Source organism: Silene latifolia, chromosome 1, assembly GCF_048544455.1.
Source record: "Silene latifolia isolate original U9 population chromosome 1, ASM4854445v1, whole genome shotgun sequence".
Lineage (NCBI taxonomy): Eukaryota > Viridiplantae > Streptophyta > Magnoliopsida > Caryophyllales > Caryophyllaceae > Silene > Silene latifolia.
Window position 1 is genome coordinate 137,390,710 of NC_133526.1, and position 9,156 is coordinate 137,399,865.

Here is a 9,156-nt window from a genome sequence, read left to right on the forward strand (position 1 = left end):
AATCAGGTGGACCCTTATCAAGTTGGGTACCACAGGTCTGGTGGGTCCTTTCCAGGTTGGATGCTAGAGACCGTTTGTGTTCTAGGACTTCTAAAGTGGCGGATCCAGTCTAGGGTATATTGGATGTAGAGGAAGTTCAATATGCATGTGTAGCAAGTTCCCAAGAAGGGCACATGGACATGCAGGTTCACGAGCATGTGGGGACACTCACTTGACCAGGCGGTAACATGTAGTGCTAGACATGGCTAGCAGTAGCATAGTGTGCCGGCTAAGGGGATGTTATAAAGACTTGGTGATGCTTGAGGTGCCTAGAAATTGGGGCTGCAAGGATTGTGGGAGTCCTCTGTTGAGGTAAGGTCCGAGTTAAGATGATGGTCCTTTGTTTGAAGGGGTGATTGTTAGAGTGCAAACTCATATCTAGGTCGTCAGTGTAAAGGCGAAAGAACATTTTATAAGTGTCTAGAAAATATAATAGTACGAGACTTTTTGGGAAGGAGTCCAAGAGTAAATCCGTGAGGGCTTGACCCAAAGTGGACAATATTGTATTATTATGGACAGTGGACACCAATACAGCAGAGGCTCAACATAAGACATTCACGCTTGCGCACAATAATAACAACAACAACAACAACAATAATAATAATAATCACAAAATAAAATAAATAAATAATGAGAAAAGAAAGGCAAAGCTTTAGGGAGATTTTTCCTACGAGGTTCCTTGAATTTGCTTGGTAGAAGCTTTTGTCTCTATTCCACCTCTAGAAGCCTACACATATCCATATATACATACTACTTCCACTTCTTAACACTTCACTCAAGCACACAATTCTAGAGATAGAGAGGGAAACGAAATATACAAAAATGGAAAATCAACTCAATATAACTCCTAAACTCTCATTAAATACCATCATGGAGAAGGTGATTGATGAAATGGAAAAGGGCAAAGAATGTACTGACATACTCAGAAATATCCTACTTGAAAAGCCGAGATTGAATGTTGATGGTGATGATCATGATTATTTCAAAGTATTAGATCATCATTGTAGGGTGACTTTGACCTCATTTCTTACTTCTCTTTCTTTAATCAGAAGCTGTGATTTTAATGGAGATTTTGTTGGAAAGCGTAAATTATTAGTAGATGAAGATCATGATCACTGTGTTGGTGGTCAAATTAAGTATCAACATTTATATGGGGAACTACCTAGTCACCCTACTCATACCAAGGGTGGTAGAGGATCCTACAAAAGGAGGTAATCTTTTTTAGCTTGTATATGATTTTCTTTTTTTTTTTAAGCCTTTCTACCTTCAAAAATTCTTGTTTAAGACGGGTTAAATATAACCATGTGGATGAAGACAAAAGCGAAATGCATTTAAAAAGGTAAAAAGTTTGTCTTATATACCCATCTTAGGTGATATTTGACCCGTAAGTTTAAGATGGATATTCACCTCTTAAGCAAGATTAACTGACCTACCTTTCATTGCATTGGATTTAGATATAAGTTGGATATTTAAATTGAGTAACATTGGATGTCACAGGAAGATGAACGAAGGGAGGATAGAGGAGGTAACAGATTTAAGAGAAGATGGATTCGGTTGGAGGAAATATGGGCAAAAAGTGATTCTTAATGCCAATCATCCAAGGTACGGACTACATATGTTCATCTGTACACTTAGTTAATGCACCCATAATGGCTAAACTAGTTGGATATTGGTACACATACAATAATTGGGTGCGTTTGTGGACCTTTTGGCCTTTTGAGACATGCATATTGGTCCATCACTCATGTCCTCTGTTTTGTTTTATGTTTATTGTATCTACTTCCCTCACTTAATTCTCATCATCCCCAACACCCACGGGACCCACGAATCGTACCACCATCAAGCCGTCGCACCTCCACCACGTTCACCACCCGTCCAAATCATTTCTTTACTTTTCTTTTTATTCGATGTGTATTTTAGTCAAAGGTAAATAAATGTTTGGGACAGAGAGACTTTATTGAATAGATAGAGATCACCAAAACTTGTGATGGAACAACTTGGTATAAGATTGACGGAGTCACCAAGAAAGTATATCATCTTTAAAGGGTCCAAGGTCTACCACGAAATCAAAAATTGAAGGAATATAAATCTGAAAATCGAATAAAACCAATAACTATCTGCTAGAAGGGCATAGTTATTGTGTTGGTAAGAAGATAGTTATCTTAGAAACATCACAAATTCTCATTGAAGACATGACATATCCGTCACAAGCTGAAGACGGATACTATTTTACCTCACAATGTACTCACTTTTTCTCTCTCTGCAACACTATTCATGTGGTCCCCTTTCTCCACTAACCCATTTTGTTACCATTTTATCTCACAAAATATCCGTCACAAATGGTAACCCGTCACAAGGGAGACCAATTATAGAAACATTGTGTTGGAATTTGATATCCCGTTTCTTATGTTTCTCGTACTACGGAGTATATAAGATTCAGGTCGCGTCCTATATAATAAACTGGAGTATTTTAATGATTGGATTTCGTTTTTTCCTTATTTTTATGTTAAGCTCTCTCAGTTCAAAAGTTGTACCTAATCAAATATCAGGTTGTAAACTTGCTAGAATACAAAATCGAAAAACCTATTTTGTGACATCAACTTACAAAATTCAAAAACGGTTTTGTTTGCAGGAATTACTACAGATGCACCCACAAGTTTGACAAGAAATGCCCAGCTACGAAACAAGTACAACAAATTTCAGACAATCCCACCAAATACAGGATCATCTACCATGGCAATCACATTTGCAACTACAATCTTCTCATCCAATCTCCAATCGTAATCGACGACCATAATATCTCCTCGGAAATTCAACATCCTTCTACCATTGTTCTGAGATTTGATCAGAAAAATCAAGTTAACCCTTTACTGTTCCCAAACTCAGCTTCCCCTGCAATGAAACAAGAGTATAACTCTCCGCCGCTGTCCGACCAATCCACATCTCAAGATCAAACGGTTACAACTGGACATTCATCATCAAGTATTGTTTCTGAACAAAGTGACTTGGTTTCAACTGCTGAAAATCAAGCTGAAGATGATTCCATGTGGACTGACTTGGAAGTCTTACATGATCTGTTTGATTGTTGAACATGCGTAGTTTGGATTTTATAGTGCGTAACATATAGACATATACTTTATTCTCCAGGGTTTATTTATAGATTAAGCGGAACAGCCATGTACATGATACATAATAACAGCTGCGTTAGCTTCACTGTTAATGAATTTTCTGATCTTTAACGAATGTTTTTTCTTCCAAACTCCACTGACCCACATTTTAAGGTTCGACAATGGTTACCACACATAAACACGACTTTAACAACTGCAATCTAAGATTTTCTTTTTTATAAAAAAACTGCTATCCTTATACTCTCTCCGTTCGGTCATTTGCTGTCCTTTGGTTTTGTCACAAAGACCAAGGAAAGCAAAGGGTGCCAATTAGTAAATGACAAGTAGAATAAATTGAGTGTAAATGATCAAAATGCCCATCAAGTTTGTTAGGGTGCAAACTCATGTCCCACATCGGTAGAATAAAGATGGAAGATCATCTTTATGAGTGTCTAGAGAATATAATAGTACGAGACTTTTTGGAAAGGAGTCCAAGAATAAATTCGTGAGGACTTGGCCCAAAGCGAACAATATCGTACTATTATGAGCATTGAGTAATTGTATTTTAGCATAACCGCTTATTGGAGTACCCTCTTTTCTGACATCAATTGAGTAATTGTATTTTTTTGTCATTTCATTCGTTCTTCACAATACCAAGTATAAATAACCACATCCACGACTAGATTCTGGTTTGAAAACTTGCATTTAAGGAACCTTCTCCCAGGGTTGTCTTGTGTCCATGATCTTAATAGAGCTATTAGAACACTGTTAGAGAAGAATAAAAAGAGAGAGTTTCGGGAAATATTCAAGTAGTATTAGTCATTCTGGTTCCGACAATTATAATAGTACTGTATATATAGTATTTCGTAGATCTAAACATAAACCTAGAATATTCTAATGTTGATAACATACTCCCTCCATTCAACTCCACTTTACAGCTTTATCACGTTTGTTAACGCGACTTTTACGCGGTAAATATCTTCAGCTACGTATTTGCAAAAATTATAAAAGTTAGATATTTTTAATGTATTCTTAAAGACGAATCAAATAAGATCCCACATGAATATATTTTAACTTATGTATCGAGAGAAAATTGAATTTGAATGTCCGCTTGTGAATAGTGTGTAAAATAGAAACCTGCAAAGTGGAGTTGAATGGAGGGAGTAATATATTATTCCTAATATTGAGATACGATTCCGATCTCGGTAATCACGACTATACCGAGATCTTCTCTAACAACCCCCTTCAAACCCATAGTAATTTTTCGAAATTTTGTCATGTCTAGGATTAATGGGATGCTCCTTAGACCTGAATTGGTAGCAAATTAGATAGAAGAGGAAACTAGAAGAAGAATCAAGTTAATGGCTGGTCCTAATCTGGATAAAAATGTTGGTTGAGAAAATTTGGAATGTAATGTTTGATTTTATTGCTTGTAGGAGTTAGTTCTTAGTCCTATATGTAACTATTTTTTTGATGACATAATACTAATCACATTTCACCAAAAAAAAATTTATATTATTCGCCCTAAATTATATAAGTAATTTAGCGCTGCTTATTAAATCACGTGTGTATAACCATTGCTCAAGTATAGGAGGGTAGTTGCAATATTTAGTGCTACAATATTGAAAGTGACGTGTGTAGCTTATGTGTAAATTGTCACCTATTTTCAGGGTGGTCTGTGTTGATCCATATGATATTTCCAATCATATGTGGAGCAGTTGATTACAGGTTTGCATATGGTAGCGCGCGGGATCATGGACCGAGACTGTAATACCCGTATATTTTGGGACCCGCAAAGAAATCTTGGGATGCATGAAAAGATCTTAAGCTAGATAAGAGACCACTCGGGAGTGAATTATAACTATAAAGGGGACCGAGTATAACCTATAAATACTAGACTTAGAGGAGTAGTTATAATTTACGCCTATAGAAGGGTCGTCTTAAAATTGTCATAACTTTAGATCTAGACATGGTATTGATATGATTCCAATTGGAGGTGATAGCTTGTTCTCTTACGATTCCAACGATATGTCACACGCCCAAAATGACCAAGAAATGAGTGAGATATGACTGTTTTACGAAAACTGATCATTGTTGAGAACTACGTTGCACTCGACCGAGTGGACTCGGCACTCGATCGAGTGAGTGACACTCGACCGAGTGGACTCGGCACTCGCTCGAGTGGCACTGAATCAGAACACGGGATAAGGATATCTTATCCTCATTCATTCTATCTTCTTCCTTCTCACTCTAAATCCTCTCCCTTCTCTCTAAAACTCCATAAACACCTTCTTCAATGGATCCAATCTTGCTTTAGGGTAATCTCTCATCTTTTTCTTCATCATCTACACTTTGTAAGTTGAATCCTATTACTCTTTGTTTAAGTTTTAACCCTAATTTTGGGGGTTTCTACTTGGGTTAATTAGTTAGTAATTAATATGAATAATAAGGGTAATTAGTGGGTAATAATAAGGGGTTTCATAGTATTCCCTCCATACCAAACCAATGGTAACATTGACTTTTTCACACTTGTCGAGACATGTTTTGCAACGTGAATATCTTTAGTTACACAGTATTAAAAATTATAAAAATTTGATATTCTTATAGCATTCATGACGATAAATCAAACAAGATCTCACATGACTATATTTTGTTTTATAGATCAAGAATAATATCAAAGATTCCCTACGACCATAAATAGTGCCAAGATTCTCAATGTTACCATTAGTGTGGTATGGAGGGAGTATGATATAGTGTAGGATGATTTGTGATAGTTATAGTGTGTTATTGTAGGATGAGACGGTCTTATGAGACGGATCTAGCTTATTAATTGAATTGTTTGTGAAGAATGCTAAAAGGTAGGTTTATCCTACTCGGTTTCAATATTTTGTGTGCATATTTGTGTGTCTTGTATCATCATTTTTATGTATGAGTCAATTGGGATATAACATGTTGGTATTTGAGGAAGTTTTATCTATGATATGTTGGGATTGAGTTCATGATGAGTCATGTAATTGGTGTCGTGTTGTATTTTTCATGTATGGTCATTGTTTTGTTGTGTTGGAGATCATTGGTGGTGTTACTTGGTTATTGAGGAGACGTAAGACGGTTGGGAAACCGTCTTATGCTTGAGTCGCCTCATGGAGCTTCCCACTCCAAGAGGGATGTGCACATTAATGGCTTGAGTTACGGAGGGACTCGTGTGGTTGAGACACGACGTCTGTCAGGGGATCCGGTTAGCTTCCGGACCCGGCACGTCTGGGCGTGTCCCGATACCTATTTGTGATTGTTGGTATGTCTGGGCGTGTCCAGGTACCAGTGTGGTTGTCGGTATGTCTGGGCGTGTCCCGGTACCGTGGTGGTTGTGGGTACGTCTGGGCGTGTCTCGGTACCGGAGTGGTTGTTTTTTGATAGCATCTCATTCATGTTATAGTCATGTTGCATACTCACACACTTTGAGTTGAGTCACACTATATTCTTTTATTGAAACTGACGTTTGTGTGTCTGTGTAATTGTCGCCTATTTCCGGGGTGGCCTGTGTCGATCCATATGATATTTCCGATCATATGGCGAGCAGGTTGAGTACAAGTTGTTTTGATTTCACGTGGGAGACGGGACGAGCTTCAGATTTGGAGTCGACTCGGCATGAGATAATATTCATTAGAAAGAGTATAGTAGTCATGAGCTTTACTTTATTTCATTTATTCATTTATGGCTATGTAATCCACTGAATACTTTATTTATATTAATTATTTCTTAATTGCAACACCGATTTCACCGCCTCGGAAAACCGAGATGATAACATTTCTCAATTACTTTGGCCGGGTAAGAAGGGGGTGTTACAGAGACACAGAGTTGGAGTCGAGTTGTTTAGTCGTACGATAGTTGGCGTAGATGTGGTAGTAGTCGTGTAGAGGACTCACTTGTATTATTCATTTGTAATTCATTAAACATGTTAATTATATAAAGAGTTACTTAATTATAGTTCTGATTTACTGCCTCGGGAAACCGAGATGGTAATACTTCCAAATGCCTTGGCCCGGTAGATGGGGGTGTTACATTTTCACATACGGGCTTTAGGCTTTCACGTACATTTTTTCATTAATTTTATCTGCCATACCCTTCTTTCCTAAAACTAAATAAATTAACTCTTATATTACCCTTTTCCTTAAAATTCGAATCTAATTCCTCTAACAACTTGAACAATGGATCGTACAATTACTAAAGTAATTTAGTTGTTTCTCAATTATTGATGAGACGGGTTTATTACGGTATATGAGTGCCTATTTGGGTGATTATTATTGGGAATAAGTGGAGTTTTAGAGAAGTAATTGTATAAATTCTCATGCTTTAATGTTGATTATAATTGAGAATAATTAAGTGGAATTGTTGAGTAATGGATCATAGGAGTGATTTGGTGATGAGTTGGATTTAAGACATTTGGTGTTGACAACATGTTTTGGGCCCAACAATAGAAAGGAAGAGCAAATTAACAGGAAAAGAAGAAACACGGAGAATTGGACCAGAAAGTGGCGCGGGTCGCGGGTTCAGGCGTGGGTCGCCCGTGTCTCAGCTCTACTCGTGTTTTATTTCCTTTGTTTCCAACTTTCAGCTACGGATATTATTATTATTATTTTTATTATTAGGTTAAGTATTAAGTTGATATTATCATTCATATCATTCATTGATTCAATAAGTGTAATTTTGGGAAAAAACTCTCTTGAACCCTAATTACTTTTACTTAGAAATTATGAGGAACTAATCCTCCCTTTCTTGGATCGACAGATTGAAGCTATTGACTAATTAATTGTGAGATTGTTCTTTCTCTCTTTTATGTCTCAAGTATTGTTTATGTCTCTTGCTCATATTTTATGATTATTGTTTGTAACACCCGCGAATTTTCCATTTTGACATTTTAAATTTATTAAACTGTTCAATTACTTTATTTCATATTTTTGAATTATTCAATTTAATTAATTTTATGTCAAACACGATTTTTATAAACGTATTATATAAAAGCTCGTTTATATAAAAATACGTACGATTAAATTATATCTTTAAGGCATGATTTATATAATAATATATATATACGTATTTTTGGTCGGATAATAATAGTGACGATAATAATGACCGTAATAATAATAATTCCCATCTCAATTTCCGTCTAACTATTGACCGTCACATTTTCATATATGAGGCTAATTTATTCGGACCCGGGAAAAAGTCATCGAGTTAACCATTTTGAATTTATTTTGCTAAATGAACAAATTTCGTTAAAATCCGCTAATTTAGTAAAATCGCTAATAATTCCGTTTCAAGCCGATTTCTTATTATTTCCGTTAACTATCTGAGTTTATTTTATTTTTCATTCTTTAAACTTATTTATTATTGATTCTGTTTCATTTATGAGACTCTTTCTTAAACCCGTTAAATTTAACTCGAAACGGTTTTAATAACTATCGAAGTTTCTTAACGACGAAGAAACGTACGTATAATAAATAGCTAGCTAGCTAGCTGCTCCCTCATTTCTCACGTATCATTTCTTCTTCTCCCTTCCTTTTTCTTCTTTTCGTTCTGTTTTGATTTTTATCAGATTTTAAATTGATCCTGCCACTCCGTTTGTCATCCGTTATCAATGATTTTCGTTCCATATTGCTGCTCCCATCGTTCCTGTCAATCCATTGTAAGTAAAATTCATTTTCATTACGAATTTTTACAAACCCAAGTTATATTTTCAGCTTTATTTATTATAAGACGGTTGTAGATGCTAAGATAGACGGTCTTGTAGAAGATTTGTTAGTCATAAATGATTAGTTCAATCGGAAAAAGGTAACGATGACAGGTTACTCAGTGTTACTTGTTAAATATGTGTATTTTGAAAGCTGGTTAGTCTGTTTTATAGTTGAGACGGTGTATAATTATATATAGGGATCATTATGGATGTTAATTAGTCAGTTGTATAGTTGAAACGGTGTATACTGATATGTGGAGATGATTGAGACGGTGTATA

General features: G+C 36.0%; 1 protein-coding gene across 1 annotated transcript; it reads left to right on the forward strand.

Annotated features, from left to right (window-relative positions):
* Nucleotides 1-693: 693 nt before the first annotated feature.
* On the forward strand, nt 694-3,282 carry LOC141609686 (putative WRKY transcription factor 64). Its single transcript, XM_074428576.1, has 3 exons — nt 694-1,250; nt 1,537-1,641; nt 2,672-3,282. Exons 1-3 carry the CDS (start codon nt 862-864, stop codon nt 3,126-3,128), a joined length of 951 nt encoding a protein of 316 aa, XP_074284677.1. The 5' UTR covers nt 694-861; the 3' UTR covers nt 3,129-3,282.
* Nucleotides 3,283-9,156: the final 5,874 nt, after the last annotated feature.

What these genes read in the sequence shown, in the direction of transcription:
- LOC141609686 (XM_074428576.1), top strand. Translation starts at nt 862, where the DNA reads ATGGAAAATCAACTCAATATAACTCCTAAACTCTCATTAAATACCATC. An exon ending in AGAGGATCCTACAAAAGGAG is followed by an intron (nt 1,251 to 1,536) that starts GTAATCTTTTTT and finishes TGGATGTCACAG; the next exon opens with GAAGATGAACGAAGGGAGGA. An exon ending in CTTAATGCCAATCATCCAAG is followed by an intron (nt 1,642 to 2,671) that starts GTACGGACTACA and finishes TTTTGTTTGCAG; the next exon opens with GAATTACTACAGATGCACCC.